The 27,258-nt window shown below is 42.5% G+C and overlaps 1 protein-coding gene across 12 annotated transcripts in view; it reads right to left on the reverse strand.

Annotated features, from left to right (window-relative positions):
* The window catches only part of TRIQK (triple QxxK/R motif containing), a 210,396-nt gene that overhangs the window by 86,326 nt on the left and 96,812 nt on the right, over positions 1–27,258 (reverse strand). For 8 of the 12 annotated variants that reach the window (XM_050941459.1, XM_050941461.1, XM_050941448.1 and 5 more), the window contains one exon: positions 14,778–15,552. The exons of 2 other annotated variants lie outside the window; for them this stretch is intronic. In XM_050941459.1, the coding sequence (XP_050797416.1) occupies positions 15,376–15,552 (177 nt within the window). In that variant the 3' untranslated portion in view covers positions 14,778–15,375. Of the gene's footprint in view, positions 1–14,777; positions 15,553–16,119; positions 16,399–16,755; positions 17,251–27,258 lie in introns of those variants that run through there. 2 more of the 12 variants (XR_007772661.1, XM_050941458.1) reach the window with 2 other exon arrangements.

Raw genomic sequence — 27,258 nt, forward strand, 5'->3', positions numbered from 1 at the left:
TCTGTCTGTTTTAAAATTCAGGTGTCAACCAAGTGCTAATCTGCTGCTATTTGCTGGTGCTTCAATTAACACATTATTAGCTATCAACAGCTGAAGGTGACTGGACCGTCACCTCTGTTTATTTCTTCAAAGTAACAGCTATCTGAAGCATCTGTATAGATGCACTCACATAAATATAACTTTGAACATAAACATATGCAGAATACATAACCATACAAAGTTTCAACCAGATCTGTTAACAGAGCCACATCTTGTTAATTTTATCCACAGCCAAAGCCTGTGCGGTTATGAGTATGGAGTCAATTTAATGATGCTAGAACTGACCTGTTTAATTCTCTCTCTTGTATGCTTCAGAGACCAGTGTATGGAAATTATTTAGGAAATATTAGCAGGGGCGGGTGGGAAGGGTATGCTCATACTAACCCTTCTCAAATGGGAATCTTTTAAATGTACAGGCTAAACTTCTTGGCTGTACAAATTGGCATAGCTCCACTTCTTCTTAGCATCTGAACAATGTGCCCTGGTGGCACGAGACAAGGATGCATCGCTGAATTTGGGCCATTGGTGGGATCATTAGCTGCCCCAGCCATGGCCGGGAACTGACAGGGAGTGCAACGTGAATGCTGATCCATGCCCCCCATAGCTCCACTGACTAGCACTAGCTGAACATCTGGCTCCTTGTAGATATCTTTCTATACCTACTGCTAGTCTGTCTAGATGTGACAATAAACAGAAACAATCAGCAGCAGGTTTCTAACAAGGTTTGGACTCGAAAGGTCCCACTCTCCCAAGAGCAGGGAGACCTTAAATGCCCCACTCCCCAGAGAACTTCAGGGAGTAAAGGCTATTTTACTTTGTCCCAGTTCCTTCCCCTACATGCCTTTCTAATTTAAGAAAGAAAAGAAAAGACAGAGGGTGTATGGACTATACTAGCATTTCCCATCTCTCTCCCCCTCCTTCATTTTGCTCCAAATCTTACCTGCTTCTAACTGTTTTCTCTTCATTACGGGCTGTTTTTGTTTGAAGAGGGCATCCAAGAAGGAGGAAAGACAATTTATAGAAATATATAAACCCCTCACCCTTGGGAAGGACCTATTGGCCTTGGACCCCATAAATACAGTTCTGGCTCAGAACGCAGTAATTTCTGGAGAAGCTAGAAAAAGTCTGTTTCCCTGATCAAAGCCATTTTTCTTTTTGTATATATAAAGTCTGGTTTATTGTCCCATTTGTTATTTTCATTCTTTCTCACTTATTCTCTATAGCCACTTTAGTAATAAAAATTGCACATGTACTGTGCATTGTACCCAAAGCTTGGTTATAGGACTGTTAGCTACCACTCTTCATCACCCAGGGCAGTCTGACAGGTTTTAAGTACCAAGAAAAAGTGAGGTCCTTCCATTGAACTGACAGGGCTATTCTCTAGCACTTTACTACCGTCACTACCCTCACAGGACCACATTTAACAGGAAATCTGGGATACTACCCAGGCAGTACCTGGCACTGGAACTAGCCTTTTCTCCTCACTGTGATGCCATGTACAAAAATGATCTTAATGTTTCTATGCCCTATTTATAGGGAAATAGCAAACAAAAATTTAAAGAAAATCTTCCTTGCCTTCCCAGATGTTTACGATAAAAACAGCAAACCAAAGAAATGAGGATGGATACAGTGCAGATGGTTAAAGGAACTCCATGCATATGAGAGTGGGAACAGAGAGAGTAAAAGGAGTGATGAACACAATGTGAATAAAGTAGTTTTTGAGGAGAGATTGAGCAACAGGACTACTAATGTGTGTAACATTGAACACATCCACTAGTCTTTGCAAGACTAGGGCTGTAATTATCTTTCTCATCCAAAAATATTCTGTAACAGACCAGACCATTTTAACCATGTTTGTTGAATCAGGTCATAATATATGGTATTCACTTTGCTTATCACAAATTGTTGCATATAGATTTTGTGCATGTGGATGTCTGATGGCCCACTCCTGCAGATGAAGAAACAACAGATCTGGATGAAGAATCCTGCCTTGTTGTGATAAATATCTGGAGACAGAGGAAGATGCACGTACCATCCGTCTGACAGCTGAAGCTGGTGTGAGTACCACTGCTGTCTCAGAGAAGCAGGAGCAATCAATATGATTGTTGCCCTGTCCAGATGAATCTTCTTGACCACTTTCTGAGTCAAGGGACAGGTGCGGAAAGCATACAGAAGGCCCTTTCCCCAATATAGAAGGAAAGCATTCAAAAGGGATTGAAGGTGCTTCCTGCTCTTGAACTGAGGAGACCCTTTTTGTTAATTTCTGTCACAGACTGTTCTACCTCAGGCTAACCCCAGTTAGAAAAGATGTTATGAACTACTCAATCCTTCAGAGACCCCTTATGAATCTGAGAACAGTCCCTGCTGAGACAAACGGCTAGCCCATTTCTTTCCTATGCTAGATGCCGCGCCACCAAAAGATATCATGAAGAATGCACTAGTTCCATAACCTGACCTTTTCAGTGCACAATTGGAATAAGTGAACTCCTCCTTGTTTGTTCTCATAATACATAGCAGTTTTATGGTCTGTGGCCACCTGAACTACCTTTCCTTGAATACTAAGGAGGAATGAGTGGAGAGACAAATGAATGGCCCTTAATTCCAACACACTGATGTGCAAGCTCTTCTCTTGAAAGCCCAGTGACATTGGATATTTCCCTAAACTAAATGGGCACCACATTCAGGTTTGGAAACATCTGATGTTGTCATCATCAACTGTGGAGTGGGACTGATGAAAACACCCCTGAGAACACTTCTCCTGTTCATCTACCATGTCAATAAAAGGAGACCGTCCTGCGGCATGGTGCCAAACATATAAAAATTGTCTCAACTAGGTGTGTAAATGTGAGACATCCATGTTACATTGGCCATGTTCTGAGCTGAGCAAGAAGGGAATGTAAGTGGTAGCTGCGATCAATCCTATGAGATCCAGGAAGAAGATCAGCTCAGAGTATTATAGGCTCAACTCTGTGAAATTACTTGTGTTTGAGTTCTAGAAGAAAAGCGTTCCCTGCTAGTGAGTCCAATATTGAACTGATTAAGGGAACTCTCTGAGTCAGACAGAGATTTGATTTCCTGGTGTTGAGAACAGATTCAGATCCAAGAAGAGGGTGATGGTAACCTATGTGTGGAATACCAGAACCTCGCATGTAGCAGCTCAGAGTAGCCAATTGTCCAAATATGTGTAAACACAAATACTCTGCTTTATTCTATGTGCCACTGGCATAGGAAAGTACTTTGAAAAAGCTTATGATGCTGTGGACAGGCCAAACTAGAGCACCTTGTATTGGAAATGGTGCCCCACAGTGTAGGATAGCAATATGAAAATGTGTGTCCTTTAAATAAAGAATGACAAACCAATCGATAAATGTAAGTGTGGAAATTATAGAGGCCAGGGTTAATATCCAAAACTAGAATGTTTGAATGCATTGGTTCAAATTTCTTAAGTTTAAAATCAAACAGAATCCTCTATCTTTTTTCTGTATCTGAAAATGTCTCAAATAGAACTCCTGACCCTAAAGATATGTGGATACTCCTCAATAGCTCCCATTTGGAGCAGCTTGTGAACACCCATAGGCAAAATCACCTTGTGAGATGGTCCCTGAAAAGGGAAGGATGGAGGAATTGAAAAAAGGCAGTTTTTTCTAATTGAATGGCATAGTCCTTTTCTATCCTTTTTAGTATCTAGTCTATAATATCTGTCGTTCTCAACCTGAGGCCCAATAAGCACATAGCTGTGGTTCATGTGACATCTTCAAGGCTGTAACCAGGGCGTGGTGGTAGGGGAACCTCCTCTGGACACAGAGCCATCAGGGGGTGCAAAATGGGGCAGCACAGGATCAGGACCAGCGTAAACCCCCCAACAGTCCCTGGATGGGGGGTTAGATACTGAAGCAAAGTCCCTGGATGGGGGCCATTGAGTCCTGGGGGGCAGTCCTTGGGGTGGCTGGGTGCTAAGGTTAGTTGTTGGGGCTTGCAGGTGGACAATCCCGAGGTGGGGCATTCTGCCCTGGCCAGGGCACCCTGTCTCTGCAGGGCAGGCAAGTGTGCCAGCCCAGTGTTGGGCATGGGTCTGGATGCTTGGGGGACAGTCCTAGGGTGGGACTGGGTGATGAAAGCAGTCCCTGGCTGGGGGAACAGTCTGGGGAGGGGCTGGGGGCAGGTCCAGAATGGGGGGGCTGGGTGCATGGGGGACAGTCCCTGCAAGGGGGAATTAGTGCATGGTGGCAGCCCCTGGCTGGGGCTGCACCACCAGGCAGGGCTCCCCATCTTTGCAGGCAGGGTCCTCAACCATGCTCTCTGGGCACTCAGCTCAGCCTTGCTGCCAGCAGCAGTACACAAGTGAGGGTGGTAAAACACCATGCCACCCTTATGGTAAATTGGCTTTAATTATGACTGTAGAACTGCCGGCTCAAAGAGCGAGGCAATTTTTCATGTGGGCCCAAAATATACTTATTACCACGGACTTCTGAGAATCAGTCTGAGGCCCAGGCACAGCCAGAGTTCTGAACAGCAATACAAAGATGGAGAAACCTGTTCCACAGGTAAGGATGTACTGGTTTTGTTCTGCTTCTCAATTTGTTTCCTCAATCAGGTGTTTACTCATTGCCATGTCTCATCCAAATGAGTCTGAACTGTTTCTAATCCTTTTCCTTGAGGATTAATTTTCTTGTTCTGAAAGCATCAGTTAGTTTTTCAGCAACAATCAAATATTGCTGTGTTTCATGAACAAAGAAGAATGGGCTCCTCTGTAACCAGTGGAAAAGCCTCACTGTTTATGTTCATTTACACTGCTTGTTTCACACAATGTCAGTAAATTACATAAACAGTTTTTAATAGCTGCTGTCAATTAAAAATTGTACCATACAAATGTGCATAGCCCTTCCCTGTTGCATTCAGTTTGACTTCTCTTAGAAGGTAGATGTGAACAGATGCAGTTTCATCTTAGCTACCTGGCTTACTCCATGTCATAGGGTGTACAGTACAGTGTCAAGCAGTTCAGTGTGTGCATTAAAAAGCATCTGGACTGTTCACAACAGTTACTCTTAATCCCTTTCTCCAGCCACTTTATTTGTTCCCCTCATGCTAGGAGGAAAAACAGGGGGGCAGCTGCTCTGGATAAACATGTGCAATTGTGGGAGATCCCCTCAGGAGAAGTTCTGTCACCAAGGACTTTTACCTCATTGACAGTACTGTGCAGCCTGTCTTCTTGGCTGCTGCTCTCTGGAAAAGAAATGGCAGCATTTCAGGCTGTTAAAGGTGTGATTGATGGGTGCTGTCGTTCTCTACCTGTCAGCTCATTGCATTGACAGGAATGAGTTCCCCTCTTGGGAGACAGACTTATACAACACAGCCCACCCATCCCTTTCAATGAGAATATAATATCCCATTGCAGATCTCCCAGCAAGTGGTAATCTACTTCACAGGCTGGGGAAGGGCTATTTGAAGAGCTGGAAATTCTATTTTTCCTGGCAAGGCCAATGACAGCTTTTACACATTTTAGCAGAGAGGAGATTACAGCCCACAGAGACTTGCTTATGTGAATAGCTAGTTCAGCCCAGGTTTAAGGTGGCTTCTGCTGTCATAACCCCAGCTGCAGGGTCTCCAGTTGTGGAAAATTCATTTGGGGGATGTTGGATTGACTCCAAGTACCCCCAGCCTCCCCTCTTTGGAGGAGGCTGATGCAGTCAGCAGAGCCCAAAATGTGCGTCCACTGGTCAGTGAGGGAGTGGGGCTAGAAAAGCCCTGGACTGTGCTGATTCATAGCTGTTACCAGTAGGGCTGTCTTGTAGCTTGTGGAAGCTGAGGCCCCAATCCTGCAAACATGTATGCACCTGTTTACATGTCACATGCTTAGCTTTACATACCTATGTAAAGTTAAGCATGTGAAGAAGACTGTGCAGGATCAGCTCCCAACCCCAAAGGAGGATGTGAGGTGATACAATCACTTACTCTCACTTGCATGCGGGCCCTACTGGTGCAGGTCGGTGTCAATTATAGCTCACAGAGAGTCAATCTACCACTTAGCCCAATTCTTCTGCTGGTTTTGCATAAGCACAAATAAAGTAACCTGTCAGAATAACAAAGTGCTCTAGGACCCATATTTGCTCATTTTGTGTTTGCTGGTGTGTGAGTTAAGCCCACTTTTCCACAGCATAAAGTAAAGATGATCTTTTAAATCCTGAAAGCATTCAAATTAGCTATCTGACCCTTCAACCAGTGTTGACACAAGAGAGTAGCCATAACAAAATCCAGTTCCCATGATTCCAGTGGCCTCCTCTCCTGCTGTATTTCTTCCTTTTCTGGCTGGACAATGGTTAACCTTAGCGCTGCTTGACCTCTCTTTCATCTGGTTTATCACAGGACTGGAGCAGTCAGGCCAGGATATCCCAGTGGGCTGATCCAAAACTCACTGACATCAATGGAAAGACTCCCAGGATCAGACCCAGTCTGAATCAGCACCATGGCCCCTTCAACAACCCTACTTGCCAGATTGTTATTCACAGGTAGGCATGGGCCTTGCATTAGGATATTGGGGGTACACTATGAGCCCCAGTATCATTCCTATACTGCCTGCAACAAGAAGGCTGACTCCACCACTAGAAGGAGGGTAGCTATAGACTTCTATGCAATGCCTAAGATGACACTCTGTGCTGGCTGGGGAAGGGATCCTTCCCCTTTCCTTCAAAATCAGAAGCAAGGACTGCAGCTACGTAGCCCAGAGCATCTGTGTAGATTTTGTGGGTCACCAGCTAAGGATGCTGCTGTGCTTTTCTGCTGGATGGGGGCATTCCAAGAGATGATGGGTACAAATAGGTCTCATACAAAAACTGCTCCATATCATTTCAGTTAATTAAATGCTAATTTTCTAATAAGGTGACAATGGCAGCGACTTGTTATCAGTATTTTAGCACTATCTGCAGCCATTGGGCAAGCACAGAACCCTTATGCTATTGTTCAACTCCATTCCTATATTAATTAAATACTTTCACAGCTGTATTAGCCTGACACTGGACAGCAATGTGAATTGTAATTAAAAGGGGAAAATACCCATTTGGAGATTGCAGAGTGGCTTAGTGATATTTATGATTTTGCAGCATTGTTATAGAAACCTCTTCCATTTCTGCACTGCTATGTTAGCAAAAACTGGAAAGGTAAAACTCAGGAACACAGCCCTCCCCTTGCTAACATGAAGGCTACAGCTATTTTAAAATGGTGCATGTGACAGATGGAAATTAAGGTCAAAGTACAACCCTGAGATTATGTATTGGGGAGGTGGGAGGTAGAGTAGGTATCTGAAAAAGGCTCAGAGTAAGATGTACACGTAGGGCAAGATGCTCAAAGATATCTAGGCACCTAACTTCCATGGTTTTCAATGGGAGTTAGGCACCTAAATACCTTTAAGGAGCTGGGCCCCAGTATTCCTTTGAACGCTAAATTGAGGTGCTGGCTAAATATGTCCAAAGACATTTCATGGCCAAAATGAAGTTAATCAGTGGATGAAGCAAATGGTTCCTCCATTCTGGAACAGCAGGAGAAAGGCAGCTCTGCACATTCCTCCCAGCCCCTTTTGCTCTTGATAGGGAGAGTGGCTGAGAAACTCTCCATTTGACTTCACTCTGCTTAGCCCAGGTGGCTCAGAGGGGCAAAGGAAACATTTTTCCCTATTCCTGGAACTCCTATCAGTAAATGAAGAGTCATCCTGCTTACATTAGGAATCTGTCGTTCACTGTCATGTTTAGTTAAACTAGTAGTGGATTTCCAGCCAGGGCATTTTACATCCATTATCTTCATGATAATAGTCTAATAGTAAAGAGCACAAGGTGAGACATACCTGTAACTTTTCCTCTGAGTGTTTCATGTAGACGCTATTACGATGTCCTACATATGAATGCTAAACCTGCCAGGATAATAAAGCTGTAATGTGAAATTCATGCTCTAAACAGTTTTAAAATCACTTCTTTATTGAATTCATGTAAATATCTTCAAAACACTTATTATCTTTAGCACAATTTAAGCCAATGTAACAAACACAGCAGTGGTAATAAAGTGTAAATCCATTCACAAAAAGCAGCAGGTAGACAAACACCTCTCAGATATACCTTTGTGTGCTTGTTTCTGCTGCCACAATGGAATGATAAATCCTTATTTTCTACTCCTACTCTTATATAATAATACAGTAACTTAAATTTAAATAGCACCTGTCGTCCCAAAAGGATTTTACAAAATTAGCAAAATGATATTGAGGGAATCAATTTACCCAGATACTGAAATGCAGCCACCTCTGTGGTGAAACATGGCAGCTGGTTAGCAGCACATCATGGAAGCACTGCATGACACAGTAGGATCAGAAATAAAGGTACTGTAACTAAAAGACACTGAAGGGGAATTACTTGAGATGCACTTTGGTAGAACATCAGGGTTAAAACACTTCGCTTTGAAATAAGTGTCATAGGTTGTTTAATGACCACACTTAGGTCATTCTATTCCATTTCATCCTAAATATAGAACACCCAGCTGCACCGTGTTCCCCACACCATTCAGAAGCACTGCTTCAGTGCAGATTCATATAGAAGAGCAGAGCTCAGTCCTACACACCCGCTACATTAATGAGAGCTGAAGATTCCAGGCACTTGACAGGATTGGGCCACATGTGTTCTTTGCAGGTCTCCTATCCAAGGTCTGATCCAGTCCAGCCATGCTTAGCTTTTGAGAGCTAATGGCTGGTTGCTCAGGATCATATGGGGATAGGCAGAAGGCCCTTTACACAACAGCAAAGTATTGGGCCTTTGATATTTTTTATTTTCAATATTTTTTTTATTCAAACATTACACTTCTCTTATATTCACATGATGCAAAATATAAGTTAATGGAAACCACCCTGCTTAGTGGAGAGAGAGAGAGAGAATGTGTGAGAGAGAAATAACCAGGGCTGGCTCTAGCAATTTCGTCGCTCCAAGCATGGCAGCATGCCACGGGAGGTGCTCTGCCGCTCGCTGGTCCCGCGGCTCCGGTGGACCTCCCACAGGCGTTTCTGCGGACGGTCAGCTGGTCCCGTGGCTCTGGTGGAGCTGCCACAGGCGTGTCTGCGGGAGGTCCACCGCAGCCACGCCTGCGGCAGCTCCACCAGAGCCGCCTGCCACCCTCCCAGCAACCGGTAGAGCGCCCCCCGCGGTGTGCTGCCCCAAGCACGTGCTTGGCACGCTGTGGCCGGGAGCTGGCCCTGGAAATAACTGTTCTGCCAAGATCTCCCTGGTGCTTGACAGTAGAACTCCCCATCCCCCAAAATTATTTTACAAAACTTCCTTTGTTTCGTTTCCTTTAGTCCTGCCTCGTTTATTCAGATTTCACATGTAAGTTATGTCCTGGTTTCTCAGAAGTTTCTGCACTAACACAGGCAGCTCTGCCATTCTTCCTCTGTGGATAAGGGCCTCTCCTCTCTCGCTTCAGGCTCTGTATTCTTGCCTAGAGTTCTACCTGAGGTCCTTCTCCACCTGGGAAGGCATTTTGTCCGCGGCAAGGTCTACCTGCTAGTGCCACTCTATTTGGCGCTTCCAGAGAACGATGTAAGAACTCTGGCTGAGCCTTCCATTCCCCTCAGAGCTCCCTGACTTCCCTTCCTCAGCCTTTCCGAGTACGTCCACACAGTTGCTGGGAGCAAGTCTTGCAGCCTGGGGTGACAGACTCACACTAGCAGGACTTGGGATAGCACTCTTAAAAATAGCAGGTAGACAGCGTTTTAATGTTCAGATCTGGGCTGGTGATTGGCTCTGAAGCCAAGCGGGTGGGTAGGGAGGGGGACTTTCAAGCCTGAGCTCCAGCCAGAACCTGAATGGCCACATTGTTATTTTTAGCACAGTAGCACGAGCCCTACTTATGCAGGCCAGAAGACTTGTTCCCAGCAGCTGTGTAGACATAGCCTAATTCTCCTTTCTTTTGGAGAAAAGTCTCTGGCTTCTGATTGGTTCAGGAAGTCTCTGGTCACCTTTCCCAGCCTTCACTGGCTACTTTCTGATGAGCTGGGCTCTTGTTACTGTAGCCACTGAAGCCAAAAACAGTGCTTCAAGCAGAAGGCTTGAATCCTAGAGTATCTGTTTAAAACAGGGCTGTCATTACATCTGAACCTTGTCAGCTCTGCAGGGAAAGAATGTCAGGCTCACAAACACAGGATAAATCTCACAAGGGTTTCATTCTGGAAAACAGTATTGTGACACCAGCTTGAGAACAAACAAATTGTCTTCCTTTGTAAATTACTAATGTGGTGTTATAATGTTCTTATGTTGTCTTCAAAACACAAACAGAAGAAAGTTAAAGTTGTTTCAAAGTTCCTCTCAAAACTTTTGAAATTCCATTTGAACCAAGAAGCTGAAGAACTAAGAACCAATTTGTCCCGCTCTATAATGCTTTCTGATCTGGACTACTACCAACAACAATCCAGAATTACAATGAGGCTGCCAAATTGCCTTCACTGCTGACTTGAACCAAATTTAAAAACCAGTTTGGCACATTATAATACATAGCCTTGCCTGAGTGCAGGGGACTGGACCAGATGATATTGACATCCTTCCAGTCCTACATTTCTATGATTAGCTCAGTGTGTCACCTGCATCCTTGTCCTCCCACATGCATTCTTTTTTTGGTTCTGCCTCAAGTGTTGCTTACTCACTAATTCTTAAATAAAACCTGTGAATAGTAAATCTCTTGGAAGGCTGTAGCAACATTAGCTCTTGCTCTGCCAGGGACACCCTCACCTAATGTATCCCAGAACGCAGGCAACACTACCTAGGAAGTGAGTTTCACAAGGGCACCTGAAGAGAGCTGTATGTTAAAGCTGGCAGAACCCATGGAAAGAGTAGTAGTGGAAAGAGTACCTGCTTTATCCCAGCATAAATGCCTCTGTTGGAGGTGTTACCTTTTCTGATGAAGACAGATGCAAGTTGCACTACCCTGTGCCAGCAGGAGTGATTCTAGCCCAAAATCTGTATGACTTTTTAAATTATAGCTCTCCCACATCCAAAAAAGGTTATTGTAACATTATATTATTAGTCATACCATCTTTTGTTGCTCAGAGGGATGGATGCCTGAGCTATTCACAAAGGATTGCACAGCAGGCATCACCAGGGGGCAGGGCTGCTGGGGGGGGCGGGGGCAAGTGGGACAATTTGCCCCAGATCCCGGACCCCACAGGGGCCCTGCGAGCCCTGGCCGAGAATTCCTTCCCTGGCTAGAGGCACCTTTTTAATTTTTACTCACCCGGCGGTGGGCCTTCACTCACTCCGGGTCTTCGGCAGCACTTCGATGGTGGGCCCTTCACTCACTCCGGGTCTTCGGCAGCACTTCGGTGGCAAGCACTTTACTCGCTCTGGGTCTTCAGCAGCAGTTTGGCTGCGAGCCCTTCACTCGCTCTGGGTCTTCGGCAGCACTTTGGTTGCGGGCCCTTCACTCGCTCTGGGTCTTCGGCAGCACTTTGGCTGCGGGCCCTTCACTCGCTCTGGGTCTTTGGCAGCGGGCTCTTCACTCACTCCAGGTCTTCGGCAGCACTTTGGCAGTGGGTTCTGGGCGGCCCTGCCAGGCGGTGCTGTTATGCACAGTCTTCCAAGTTCTCTTTCTTAGCATGTGACCAAGTTGTGACTCTGAGAAAGACATGCTAGGTTACTGTTTGGTTTTGGCTATGCAGGGCTTTGTACAGATGCAGCAACAGGAGAGAAGGTGTGGTGTGAGCAGCAAGAGTTTGCTCTCTGCCTCGGCCTCTGATTAGAGTCAATTCTTGAAGCAGAGTTACTCCCTGGTAACTGGGCATTGGCATTGGGCAGGGCTGAGAAAAGGGATTACTTGGCATGCCGTATGACCAGCTCATTTCAGGGCTGGTGTTAATAAATCAAATTAACACCCAGACTTCACATCATTGATTTCTCCTCCACTGGGAAGCTGATGTTCAAGGTCCCAACTTCTGTTACCACTTGACAGAGAAGCAACAGTGGTGTCAGACTGAGACACAGGCATGGGAAGAAGGCAGAAGAGTATCTTTTTCAGATAACCTACACAGTAGCCTGGGGCGTTTTACTCCGTATCCAAGGGAAGATGTGGTGTCTGCCATTGGTAGGTGGCAGATAAAAAATGGGAGTAAAAGTAGTAATATTTAAACCAACCAAACAACCAAACACGAAAGTTGTCAAATTCCTTGCTACAGAAGTGTGGAGTATTGTGAAGTGCGACACATGCAATGAGTGTGTTAATCTTGAAAATTCTGCCTGGATGTGGCTCTTTAGGGCAATCTGGCTCCATCTGCCTCATCTGCTCCTGTTTAATTTGGATCGGGGCGGCCCTAGACTAGCTGCCAACAACTAGGTGAACCATGCAATCGGCACCCCCACTCCCAAACCCCGAGGGCAGATCTAGGCTGAGGTTTTTGGTAAACTGTGAAACATTTTGCCCCTTTTTTCCTTTTAATGTTTTTTTAAGTGTTTTTTTTAAACAGAAGCTTAATTATTCTGTTTGTCTGTCCGTCTGTCCAACCAATGTTTCTGAGATCAGATAAAATAGAGACACGACATTTTCAGCCTTGTACACAACAGCTAGATGATATTTCAGTCTGATTTCAAATAAAATGAATTAAAAATATTAATTACTATTTTTATTATAAATGCAAAATCATCCATTATGCTATCCTGCTTTAACTGCCATTATCACTACATCCAATATAGAAAGAAATAAGAAAACTCTTCAATGAACTTTAACTTGTATTTAAAAACACTCTGAATAAAAAACATTCTGTGCTCTTAAAACGTGAATTTTCTTGCTTTAAGTTTTGAAAATTCAGTCACCAGTTCTTTTAGATCCAGTTTTCCAGCTATTTCATGCTCTATTGAAATTGTGGCAAGTCCAACAAGTCTCTCTTGCACCATTGTTGAATGCAGATATGTTTTTATCAATTTTAATTTTGAGAAGCTATGTTCCCCACTAGCTACGGAAACTGGCAAAGTTAAAAGAATGCGTAGAGCTATAAAATTTTTTGCAAAATTGTCTGTGAGTTTATTTTCACAAACAAACTTCAGCACTTCTTCAGGAGTGGAATGTTTCTTAAGTCATCTTGAAGAAGCCTGAAGCTCACTACACAAATTTGTAGCATCAATGTCTTTTGAATTTTCATGAGTTAATGCCAACTCCAGTTTTATACAAAATTCTCTTATCTGTTTTGCTGTTTTCTTTTGCAAGCTGCGGATATCATATGGAAAGCTAAATACTGACTCTAGCTGCTGCATCTGTTGAAATCTTTCATCAGCTGAGTGAAGAGCAGTGTAGACGCTCTTCAGGTTACGTAAACCCAACGTACGCAAACCCGCACTTACAGAAAAATTTCCATAAGTTCTGTAAGCTCTTTTTTTCTCGTAATTGTCGGGTATACGTCCCCGACTTACACAAAATTCGACTTACACCAGGCATTCCAGAATGGAACGCTTGCATAAGTCAGGGAGTGTCTGTATCAAGGACTACGAAGTAGAAATTCACTTTGAACCTTTGTTTTGGGTTCTGAATGGGTGTGTCTCGTCCTTCATACGAAAACTGCTGTTTCTTTTGCCGAATGCGAACTGGCTCTGATTCAAATTCTGTTGGAAAGTCTATTTCTTCAGCAAGATTGAGAGAATCTACCAGTGTTCTTTTGAACCCTTCATCACTTCTGAATTCCTCCAGAATATTTTTAGTTTGCTGCAGTTTTTGAATAGCAGAATGTATGTTTAAATTCTTTTCCTGAAGCTGCTTACTAGTGAGGTTAATCTGAAAAAGGATATTATTACCACAAAATGAGTGAAGTCATAAATTTGAACTTGGAAAGGCCATTTGCAAGAGCTTCTGCATCTGAAGGTGGCATATTGCCAGATGATCCAGTAAAGGTAGTATCATCAGAAATTTCAATTAGGGCATCATAAATGTTTCCAAGTTCATAGCGAAGAGGGTTCAAAGCATCGATGTGATTCTCCCATCTTGTCCGACTAAGTGGTTTCACAGTTAGAGAATTCACCTGTGTGAGTCAGAGTCTCCCAATGGTATGTTGAGCCTGAAAAAAACGCATAAACACATTGCACTAGGTCAAAGAAACTGCTTGCCTCCAAACAGCATCTAGCAGCATCATCAACAACCAAATTCAGAGAATGCAAGGAATGAAAAAGGCCCTAGGATTGACTTCCATCATTCTCCTTTGCACACCATTGTCTTTACCCTTCTTATTACTCCCATTATCATAGCCTTGGCCACGTATGTTTTTAACAGATAATGATATTGTTTCAAGCTCTTGTGGAGTTTCAGTCATAAATGCTCCAGTCATCTCTTTCAGTGGTATGAAACCCAAAAAATGTTCCTTTCTGAGCACTTCAACATTATCTTCATCTGCAGACTTTTCCATATCCACAAAATGAATGATCATCATCATTTGTTCAACATGACTCACATCTGGTGTTCAGTCTAGTATTATTGAAAAGTATTTTGCAGAATGGGCAGCTTCTACAATTTTCTTTTTAATAGTATTTGCTAGGATTTGAATCAGTTCATTCTGCATACTTTTTCCTAAGTAATGAACCTGCATTTCATGATGAGTTATTTTACATAGATGATCCTTCATGACTGGATCAAACAAATCTAGCTTTTCCACAAATTATAAAAAGTTTCCATTATCTGGACTGTATAATTTCTCATTTCTACTGCGGCCACGGAATGCTAAATTTTGCCCACCGAGAACTCTCACTAAAGCAATCAGACGCTCAAATATTTGTTGCCAATATTCTTCTTTTTCCTTGATCACACATAAATTTTCTTCATCCATAGTTTTTCCTTTTTTCAATCATAATTCAAGTTCTTTCCAATTTTGAGAACATTCCAAATGTTCTGTACTTCTTTCATGTGAAGATAGAATTCAAGATATGTTTTTCCAGTCCTTCGAACCATTTTCAGTAAGTGATGTATCAGTTGCTTGATTTCTAAACAACTAACAGCAAAAGCAAAACACAGAGTCCTTCGGCACTGAATATTATAACCAGTTTTGATGAACTTCTTTCCCCATTAATAGCAGCAAAGAGTCCTGTGGCATCTTATAGACTATGCTAAGCAAAGAATCTTCTTTTATCTTCATCCTTAGGGAAAGAAAATTCACGAACTTATTCAGGTCCATGTTCAACAAGAATTTGCGGCGCGCTGTCATCATATCTGGGCCATGAAGCTGGGTCCCTATACTGTAACTTGTTTGTAACTTCCTTCTACTTCATTTACTTCAATTTCTGCAGGTGTCTCTGAAGGTGAATACATTTTCTCCACTTCCAGTCTGATGCTGTGATCTGTGTTCATCTAAAAGTAATTTTCCATCATCTTGAGTTTCCAAACTGCTTTTTTGTGGATGAGAGCTACCCTCATCTCGAAGTAATATACCTTCATCTGGATGCTGTGAACTGCTTCCATGTGGATGTGAGATAACCTCCTCTCCAAGTAAAATTCCTTCATCTGGATGCTGTGAACTGCTTCCATCTGAATTTGGATTAAAGAGAAGATATTTCAGGAAGGATCCCTGCTGTTTTGCTTGGTTCTTTTCCTTCTCAGCCTTTCGTTTATGATACTCAGCTCCTGGGGGTTTTCTTTTTCCTCTTTCGGCCATGGGGCATTTGAATATTGTTATGTATGGTGCTCCCGACAGCAAGCATGATAGCATTAAGGATGGCTGACATACCCACCACATGATTGGCGATTTAAACCAGATTGCAGCCATCCCAACACGTCTTTTCACTGCTTAAAGGTTCAATGATTAGTAACATACAGTTAGTTACAGTGTTTACACAGAAATAAAATGACCTTTTTTGACAATATAACCCAACAGCGGTTGTTCAGAAAGTAATCCCCTTCCTCATGATTACACGCTTGGAGTGTGACATCATTACTTTTGTAGTCTATTAAGCATTAATGCTGCTACTTTTCTTTTATGGATCTTATTTATTACATGTGAACCAGTTATAACAAAGAAAAGTTCACAATTATACAGCCCGATAATAACACTAAGGTTTGATAACGCTTAAAGATACTCACATTTTTCATTTAAAATGCTGAAAGATGTTATTCTTTATTCTTTGGCACCAAGAAACACAATTTTACACAGTATTTGCTTAATTCTTAACCATCTAACTGTGACCCGTGTGTTAAAATGACCCTTTGACATGTATCAATTCGCGATATCTCCGCTCTACGTGACTTTCCGGCTACGCGACCTTGATGTATATTCAAGTTAGATGTCACTAGCATTGCAGCTCTTGCCGCTGGTGGATGTGTTTCACTGTAGCTGAGTTATTGCATAGCAAAATTGTGGAGTGAGTCATCTTGACCCTATATCACAAATGGAAAAAAAATTGCTAAAATATTTTTTGCAGTAAATAAAATATTTGACATATTAATAAATTCTCAGAAATGTAAAGAAATAAATTATAATTCATATTCCCTCCCTATACACATAGGAATTGAAATAATGACACAATCATTTTTTTTCATTATTTTTTTTAAATTTGATTTTTTCCCTCAAATTTGGTGCCCCATTTAACTTGGCACCCTAGCCAACTGCCTAGTTCGCCTATATGGATGGGCCACCCCTGATTTGAATATTTCCATTTTCAGTTGCTGCATGCTCTAACTATTCTCATTAGCCTTCTGACTTCAGTGTCAACCAACAGTAAGCTCAAATTTTACCTTGCAAGAGAAGAGATGTAAGACAAAAGGTTCCACACATGTGAGATTGACTATAGTCCTTGAGAGTTCTGATATGCAGGAGATCTTGGCAGGGCATGAAACTGCTGCTTATAGATCTGGGTTTAATATTTGGTTGTGAGGGAACATAATAGTGGGGTACCTCTGCAAGCTATAATTTAATGAACCTAACTCCTTGTTTCTACAGCCCTAAACACCGAACAGTAGGGAATCCTAGAGTTTTGCAATACTATTTTGCTTCATTAAAATGTTCATGTTAGCTGTGAGGAACAATGTGCTGTTCTACCACTGACAAACAATGAAAGGAAGAAGACATCATTAGTACACATTACTGTATCCCCAACCCCCATCAGAGCTGAGAGGCTACTAAACCGCGGATCCACCGTCTCTGGACACCATCGAGTCTATTCCACAACGTGCAGCAATGGAACACCTTGCTGATCCCTCATCTTCTGAGGAAGTCCGGCATGCCATAACCTAGACAAAAAAATCAAAAGGAACCAGGCCCAGATGGCATCCCAGCTTAGGTTTTTAAAGCTAGTGGAACAATGCTCCAGCACAAACTTTGCCAACTCCTCAACAATATCTGGACCTGTGAAGAAATTCCACCTAACTTCAAGAACACCAACATGGTTACAATATTCAAGAAAGGAGACAAATCTTTGTGTGGGAAATACAGAGATATTGCCCTCTTCTCCATTGCAGGGAAGATCCTTGCCTGGATCCTACTAAACCACCTCCTCCCCCTTGCTGAGGAACTCCTCCTCGAATCTCAGTGTGCTTTCAGGCCATCCTGAGGCACAACTGACATGATCTTCATGGCATGATGGATTCAGGAGAAATGCAGAGAGCAACACCAGGGACTTTTTATGGCATTCATTGACTTAACCAAGCCCTTTTACTCTATAAGCCATGCTGCCCTATGGAAGGTACTGTATAGGTTTGGCTGTCCACAGAAATTCATTTCTATCATCAGACTACTCCATGATGGACTGACTGCCACCATGCTGTGCAACAGCTCAGAGACCGAACCATTCATCAGTCACACTGGTGTCAAGCAGGGCTGCGTCATTGCTCCAACACTCTTCTCCATTTACCTTGTCGTGACCCTGATTCTCATCTGTGACCATCTTCCTGATGGAATCTGGATTGAGTATCATATGGATGGCCAATTCCTCAATCTCCAACATCTCAGATCAAAATCTAAGATCAAGAGAATTGGCATCACTGACTTTCAGTCTGCAGATGAATGCGTCATTCTTGCACACACAGAGTCCGACCTGCAAAGCACCCTAAATCTTTTTGCACATGCCTATCACAGTCTGGATCTCTCTCTCAACATCGGGAAAACCAAGGTACTCTACCAGCCCTCACCTGCACAAACTATTCTTCATACTCCACAAAGCACTATCAGTGGAGAACCCCTTGAAAATGTGGATCATTTTCCGTACCTTGGCAGCCACCTTTCCCAAACAGCCAGCATTAACACAGAAATTGAATACAGGATCTGCTGTGCCAGCACATCCTTAGGAAGACTATTCAAACGAGTCTTCACCAAGATCTTGGTTTACAGGGCAGTTGTCATTCCCACTTTTCTCTATTGGGTGAGAGACCTAGGTAACCTACAGACGACATCTCAAGCAGCTGGAGTGGTTCCAGCAGTGCTGCCTCAGAAAGATTCTCAGGATCAGCTGAGAAAAATGATGCACTAAAATCAGTGTTGTCTCTTCAGCCAACATCAGCAGTGTAGAAGCGCAGGTCATGAAACTCCAATTCTACTGGGCTGGCCACTGTGTACGTATGCCTGAAACTCACCTCCCGAAGCAAGCACTCTTCTCTCAGTTAAATCAAGGAAGAAGGGCTTGTGGAGGGCAGCAGAAGTGCTTCAAAGACATACTGAAAGTACACCTTAAAAAGGGAGGCATCAACCCAACAAACTGGGAGAAATGGCACAGGACAGAACACAGTGGCGCCACACCTTACACCAAGCCACAGATCACTTTGAGGAGAACAGATATGCTTATGAGACAGAGAAATGACAAAGGGGGAAAGGAGGGGCACAACAGTCCTCCAAGATGACACCTGTCACTTCTGTGGGAAAATCTGCAGGGCATGAATTGGGCTCTTCCAACACTTAAAAACGCACCAATGAACCCCCTTGGCAGACATATCCTCGCATCGAGGGCTAGCTGAAGAAGAGATATGCCACATGCAGCGAGTCAAGTACATGCATTATTTCTGAGGCCTTTTCATCAAACCAATCTTGATGTTTCCTTGTGCTAAACCCTAGCAGGTAAATGGTAGAACTGAGGGTTATATCGTGAAGCTGGCTCCACTCAGCCTCAACATCCATTATAGGATTGTCTGAGGATGGAAAAGCCTCTGAAATCATTTTCGCAGTTCTTTCTGTTTATCTAAGAGCTGGAGCTTCTGGATGTTAAGTTTATTTATGGTTTTGACTCCCTACTGATGCATCTTGGAACAGATGGCTAGCTACATTTTGCTCCACACCAGTCTATGGTCAGACCAATAGTCAGTACTTCTCATCAGACTGGTCAGGCTGACATCCCGCAGATCACAATCGGACATTATGGCAAAATCTATCAAATTCTGGTGGCGGGAATGAGGCTGTATCTATGTTGTTTTAAGTTTGTTTGCTTGCCAGAATACAGTATTGGTAATGACCAATCCATTGGTAGCACAGATGGAAAGAAAAAGAGTATCATTGGAATTTTCATTGCCAATGCCATGGTGGCCAATGGCATCCTTCCAGACTGTATAATTACAGCTGACTTTGGCATTAATATCTCCCAGGATTATGTTTATCATTGAGTGGAATTGATCTAATGATGCTTTTTAGGTCACCATAGAATCTTTCCTTTGTTTCTATGGGGTTTGGCACAGTGAAAGCATATGCACTAATGAACATAACACATCTTCCACTGGACAGACCAATATGCAGAACCATAAGTCAGTGATGCCTTATGGTAGAGAATCCAGCTCCTGTGAAATGGGTGTTCGAATGGCAAAACTTAACACCTGACTGGTGCCTTTTGGCAGCAGCCAAACCGATCCAAAAGCAGATATATCCGGCACCAACCTCTTCAAGCTGAGACTCATCAGCGAAGCGAGTTTCACTGAGAGCAGTGATGTTAATTCCATATTTGTTCAGTTCTCAGGCAATAATGGCAATCATCCTCCATGCTCAGGTATCAGTGTCCAGAAGCGTCTGGACATTCCACAAGGCCGTATATATGGTGTGTTTTATGTACTTCATATTCATTGTATTTTGACTGCAGATTTGGCTGATCAACCAGCCACGGTAAGTTGTCAGCTCAGGAAATGGAGCAGGCATTGCTTAGGGATCCTTTTCTTCCCTTTCCTCAGATTGGGGAGAGCAGGGCTGTCCCTAAAAAGGACTGCTCTGATGCATGGGCAGGATACAAATGATGCTGCTTCTCCAGTGTCTATGATAAGCGACCATCATGTCCACATCACCATGCATGCAGGTTTACGATAGGGCATTCCCAACAGTATCCTCTGTCTGTCCCCATTGCCACTCCCTCATTGCTTCAGGACTTGAGACTTGTGAGACAAACTGACTACTTGCATATTAAGTGGAATTAAGTGAGAGGTGTTGTGCATCAGCCAATTTCACACTCTCATCCTGGCCAGACAAATGCCCAATTGCTACAGAAAACTGCAAAAAGCAGCCAGTTAGGATGCAGCTATTTAACCCATAGTAGGGGCTAATATGGCACTTTGAGAAGTTGTACATCTTCACACTGAAGGACAGCCACCTTCACCATTCAACCCATGGTTGGGACTATTTACCCTTATCTGGGGCATAGTAGGTGAGTGCCAGGGCATATTCACAGGCCTGTGGGCCTGCATACTCTACCTCTGGGGCCCATGGTGCTCTGAGATCTCTTGCACATTTAGCCTGAAGCTGCAGTCAGTTTCCAGCTGGGGCCATGGGAAGCAAGAGTCTTGACAAAGGATAGGCTATGTACCAGCAAGAAGGATTCACATAATCTGCCTTCATCTTGCCAAAACAACAAGCAAAAGGCAATCACACTACACAACACACTGTACAAGTTACGTCACATAGTCCTGTATCAAAGCACCACCATCCATCTAGCAGTACATCTGTCTCCAACTCCTGTGGATCCATCAAGATCTGTCAGCACAAAAGCCTTGGGCTTCTGCTCTGACACTGGGAACCCCTTGCCACAGAATCTGAGCCAGTACTTCTATCTCTTGTTAAACAGGGCTCATTTCCAGCAATCTTACTCTAAATGGTTTGTTTTCCATCTTGGAAGCGTTTATCACTTTCCACACTACTCCTTGTTTTAAGTGTATGAGATCTCTCTCCAACTGGTAGAAACTGTCAAAAAACAGAAGAAACTTTTAAAGTGCCACTTTCTAGGAAAACTGTGAAACCCAGATTATATGTAGAGTAGAATGAAGCCTTTGAGACCATGCTCCCCTAGGCAGATGTTACTGTACTTTTAATCCTTGTACATCACCTAATGCTATGTGATATGTGCTATATAAATGCTGATTGATAGTCTAAATAGAACTGTCCTTTCAGGCATTTTAGAGTGGTGAAAGCGAAGGGCACAATGGGACCTACAGGTCTGGTCTATAGTTCAGCTGAGTGTTGATAGCTTCATTGGGTGGATTGACTGAGCAATTGAAGGGCAGCCTAATTTTTTCCATTAGTCTGTATTGCTTTGTACCATTTGTATTTACATTATTGCACGTGTGCTTTGAGTTCTGACAGGCACATTTTGAATATTTAAATAAATAAGAACGCAATAGTAATTTTTTTATTTTTTTCAATTTCTGGGAAATACTGAATCATTTATGAATCTACTGAGTGAGGGACAGAGCTTCTGCATTGGTGCCAGGGCAGCCCAGGACATGAACCATAGTTCTGAAGGTCACAATTAATATCCTGTTTCCCTCCTAAGTCCAGAGGAAAGTAATAAATTAATGGAGATATACCTATCTCCTAGAACTGGAAGGGACCCTGATGGGTCATTGAGTCCAGCCCCCTCCCTTCACTAGCAGGACCAAGTACTGATTTTACCCCAGATCCCTAAGTGGCCCTCACAAGGACTGAACTTACAACCCTGGGTGTAGCAGGCCAATGCTCAAACCACTGAGCTATCCCTCTTATTAGGCTATGCTAGTAGCAGATTAGTTCCCATTCCATGCTGGTTCAGGTGCACTGGTCCATTCTCAAGGTTCCACACTCCATCCCAAACCCTGGTCATATACTCTTCACGGAGCTGTGCAGGAAGGGAATGGACGCTACTCTCTCCCTCTTTGCAGTGTAAGCAGTAGCGCACATATACAATACAGGGGAAGAAAGGACATCTATGCCTCTTTACATCCCTTAGCAGGCATGTAACAGCATGGAAGATCTTGCCCTTAATATTCATATTGTTTTCTTAATTGTACATGTTACACACTGTCCAAATAACCTCTTCCTTGAAGAATTATTCTTTCATCCCAAAACCCTTGGTCAGGACAATATCTTATATTTGTTTTTCCATCTTAAACTGCACAGAAGGAAAGTCTTCTGCTTCAGATTTGGCACCTTTGGTTATTTATATAAAGTGACAGCTGTGTCTCATGCGTGTACATAAATACTAATATTAATGACATGGTATGGTAAAGAATGTTTTTATCAGCATGAGTCTTAGATGGCCACAGCCATGAATGAGTAGTACAAACTCTCTCAAATGTGTAGACATGACCTTTATAATCACATACCACTCACCATGTATTCTGAATATGCCACAGATGCGGTATAGTAGAGCGAGAATCTACATTGAAATTCTATTTTGTGTTGTATTTCAGACTTTCCAGTCTCGCATGCTATCTGGTTGAAAATCTTTGAAGGGAGAAGGTAAACTTTGCTCATGAGGAGTTTGGATACTTAACGCAAGTATTAAAAAGGGTTCTGAAAAGAGAACAAAACTTCTCTTTTGGTAGTGCCATATCTCTTCTAAGATGAACCTCAAATTTGAGCATAATATTCCCCTCTGGCAAAGTTCATAAATGCCAAATTTCAGACGCAATGGATTTTTTTTTGAGGAATTTGAGGGAAGGGAGAGGTAAACCTCTGTTTCCAGCTGGTGACCAAGTTCTATCATCTAAGAACAAAGCAAATTTCCTATGAATTAAAAGCAGACAATGGTTATTTTGTGAAGTGTTCTCATGAATAATACAACCAAATTTTGAAGTCAATGAGGTTACTCATGTTTAAAGTTAAGATCGTACTCAAAGTCTTAAGAATAAAGCAAGACTGTCAGATGTTTACAAGTGTAGATCAGGTTGTAAATTGTTGCACCTTCTAAAATAAACATAAATCATTTTGAAAATTGAGTAAACTGCCCTAAGAAAGTTGCTTGTGTTTGAATTAATTCTTGAATTTAGTAAAGATTTGGAGGAATCCTCATGTTCTTTTGTTTGTATATCACAAACTGCTAGCATTTGAAGGACAGATACAGTGGCACAAAGGTAAAGAATTGCTGGAGCAGAGCAGCTTGAGAATACCAATGATTAATGAGCAGATAAAGACACATATGATTGCCTGCCATTTTAAAATGAGCTGCTACCAGCTCATTAAGCTGGTGAGAACTCTTGAGACAACTGTTACAAACAGCCTTGCTTCGAGTCAAAAACGGTAGCATCTTAGTTCAAATTAGAGACCTCTAAGATTACAACCTGAGAGGAATCTTAATAAATTGCATTTCTCACAACAGTAGGCTTATGTGCAGACTCACCAGCCAGGGAAGGAAATATAAAGGTCCAGCTACAGATCTCTTCGCCTTCCTTTCTTCAGGACTCTCTTTAGTTCCAAAACACAAACAAAAATCAGAACAAATAATCTCAACCAGCCTTTCCGGCTTCAACTGGCTGGGCAGGGAGAAGACAGGATACTTTCCACTCCAGGATAGCATCCATTGCTCCAGTTTCCCTTCCCTTCCATAACCCTCACCAGAGGAGGCTGGTGATAGGCATAAACCTATCCTTACAAGATGGAGTGCTTTTATAACTTGTCACACATGGGTACTAAAGAAAAACACCTGTGTAGACACAAGTGCTGGTTATGATTGCTGAAATTTGAATAGGAAAAACCTTTTTCTAGCATCTTGCCCATCTGACCACACATCCCAAATATCAGAGCATCCAACTATTTGTGATAAATCACAAATGAAGGGTGGTAGAAGATTCTCTCCCTGTAGGATGAACCATGTTATGCTCTTCTTTACCTTCCAAAAAACCTCAGATGAATCAGTGGAATTTGGCTCTAAAGCCAGCACAACAGGTGAAGGGAGGGTCAACTCTGTGCAGAAGTGATCATCTGATGGTGTAAACCAGCACAGAGATTCTTATGCCACTCCCTCTCTCTACTGTTACTGTAACAGATGGAAAAGGGTGTATCCAGAGAAAAGGGAACATGACTAGGATGCCCCTGTGCCATGTCAATGCTCAGCTGTCATTTCAGTCCCTGTTTGCAGCTGGTATACATGTCGGAAACTTCATGGCTGCTGAGTAGCAGCCATATTAGTCTGTATCCGCAAAAAGAACAGAAGTATTTGTGGCACCTTAGGCTACATCTACACTACAGGATAAATTCGAATTAGCTTAAACCAATTTTATAAAACAGATATTATAAAGTCGATTGTGCGCGTCCACACTAGGCACATTAATTCGGTGGTGTGCGTCCATGGTCCGAGGCTAGCGTCAATTTCTGGAGCGGTGCACTGTGGGTAGCTACTGTAAAATAATGAGGCCAATAACGTCAATTTGCGTCCACACTAACCCTAATCCGATATAGTAATATCGATTTTAGCGTTACTCCTCTCGTTTTGTAGGAGTACAGAAATCGATTTAAAGAGCCCTTTAAATCGATATAAAGAGCAGTGTAGTGTGGACGGGTGCAGTGTTAAATCGATTTAAAGCTGTTAAAATCGGTTTAACAGCGTACTGTAGACCAGGCCTTAGAGACGAACAAATTTATTTGAGCATAAGCTTTCATGGGCTTTCAGGACAGGGGGATAAGCTTGGTAGAGATGAGGCATCAAAGTCAGGAGAGTGACACACCCACACACACACACTCTCTCTCTCTCTCTCTCTCTCATCCAACCCCCTAAGATCCTCCCAAAAAGATTTCTGACATCAGACTTAAAGTGATCATCAGTTCTCCCTTCTTCTTCTACCACAGTGGGATTGTGACAGGTTTACATCAGCCAATCATCACATTTTCTATTGTGCTCGCTCTCCATGCTCTAAAATCTCTACATTCTATCAGAGATCGTCAAACCTTGTCCAGATCCAAGCTACCCTCCAAAATTTTCCCAAACTTCGGCAGATCCAAAGTCCATGCTTGGCCGATCTCTATAATGGTTCTGAACACACATTCCTTTGTGAGTGTTTGGAGTAAAATATGGATTTTGTCACTTGGGCCCATCTATGAACTGTAATTCATATTGAGTGATTTAATAAAAAGACATAGGAACAAATCTATTGCTTGAATGGTTGTTTTGGAGGGCTTATCATGCAAAACCAATATAACATGATTATATTTCCAGAAGTTAGAAAAAAATACATCCATGAAACAAGCGTCCATGAAAAAGGAACCTTTCACATGAACTATCCTTCACTATCATCAGTTATTTGATTGGTCCCAACATCTATAGTTCATTGTTACAACTGTCAAAATTGGCAACCACCAAGATTGTTGTCTCAATTAGGGACAGTAAACAGATTGTCCTTATTTTTAATGAAAAAATCTAAAAATGTAATACTTCACAGTTTAACATGTTTATTCATCTAAACGAGCAAAAAAATAATGGCGTGACATCTGTTTGAGAGACACTGGTACCTAACATTTTGGCTGTCTCTTCACCAATTTGGTTGTCATTAAAAAAAAAAAAAGAGAGGATGCTGTCAATTAAATGTATTGACATACTGTATAAAAATCCTTTTCTGTTCTTGGAAATATGTATTGAACATATAGCATGGTGTGCTAAGGCAAACTAAGCAGTAAGTAGGATGAAGGGAAGAAGCACGGTGCTGCATAAAATGCAAGTCTGTTCCCCTCTCCCAGGGTGTCAACAAACTCAATGTTGTACACACAATCTTTGCTAGTTCATTCAGCTTATGGATTCATTTCTACAAGTGCAAGCATAATCTACTATGCTCAGAAGCAGTCCAAACACTATACTTCTGCAGAGTAATTGCCGTTCCATATTGTTATTTGCTTAGCCACAGGAATCACTGATTATTATACTAGTTTATATAAAACTCTAAATGCCATAAAGTCTTTATTATTCTGTTTGTTGGGATTCTAAGTTGATTTTAAGCACATTCCACTTGACCTTGAAAAATAAGGACTCAATTGTGTCTTATAGGCACAAGCCCATGTTGGAATAGTATGGAGTACTTCCCCATTGGGAGCTGCTAGAGGCTTCTTGCTCATTTGCAAAGGGACCATACATAATCTAGCCCTAAATTAAGTGATGAACCCCTCCAGTAGTAGTAAATTTCACTGAACCAGTATAGGCCCTTTAGTTCAGTTTCTGCCCTATCCCATTAGAAAGGATAATTTAAATTATTATTTATTTTTACACAGAATCTATGATCAAGTGGACAAGTCAATTATTATCCAGAGTCGAGGACTACCCTGGAAACCTAAGCAAACAAAAGAACTCTCTAATATGTTATCAGTTAGATGTAACTGCATAACCTTATATCATCATTGCTACAGCTAATTGGATACGTTGATAGGGCTATGATATACACAGGCTCACATGATGCCTAGTTAAGAAGCTTCAGTGATCTTTAAATAAAGCACCCTTCAATGAAATTTTAAATACATCTTTGAGGCCCTTGTTAGAGATGCACTGTAATTGTATCCCCTCATTTCCAATAAAAACACATTCATGGATTACTACAAATACAGGTAGTAACCAATTGGCAATATATACATCCTGTACTATTTGTACCATTGTAACCATCATTATGGAGTTCTTAGGCTTCTGTTGTACTCCTGAAATTGTTCCAAATTCTGCTTTTACTTGCCAAAGAAAAAACAAGTACTGAAGCAAGCTGTATTACTCAGGATCACTGCTAGCAGCTATAGTCCCTCCAAAGGCTAAACATCTACCTAAGTGGGGAGGTGAAACAGAGCAGCAACTCTCATTCTTCTGCAGGACCTAGAGCCATGCATCACTGCTCAAAAAAAGAGGGCATGGCCAGACAAGCCTAGACCAGCTGGAGCTGCTCTGAGTCAGCGCATCTCCTAAGCAGCTTCTGCTGGCTAGGTGCCTGGGCTGGAGTTTAAAGATGCACTGCATAAGCAGAGAGCTGCAGCAATACTGGTGCCCGCTCCACCCCCAGAGTTGAACTCCCTCATTTTGTAGCTGCCCCATGGAGTTGAGTCAAGTCCAAGGTGGTAGTAAG

The sequence above is a fragment of the Gopherus flavomarginatus genome, chromosome 2 (assembly GCF_025201925.1).
Source record: "Gopherus flavomarginatus isolate rGopFla2 chromosome 2, rGopFla2.mat.asm, whole genome shotgun sequence".
Taxonomy (NCBI): Eukaryota; Metazoa; Chordata; order Testudines; family Testudinidae; genus Gopherus; species Gopherus flavomarginatus.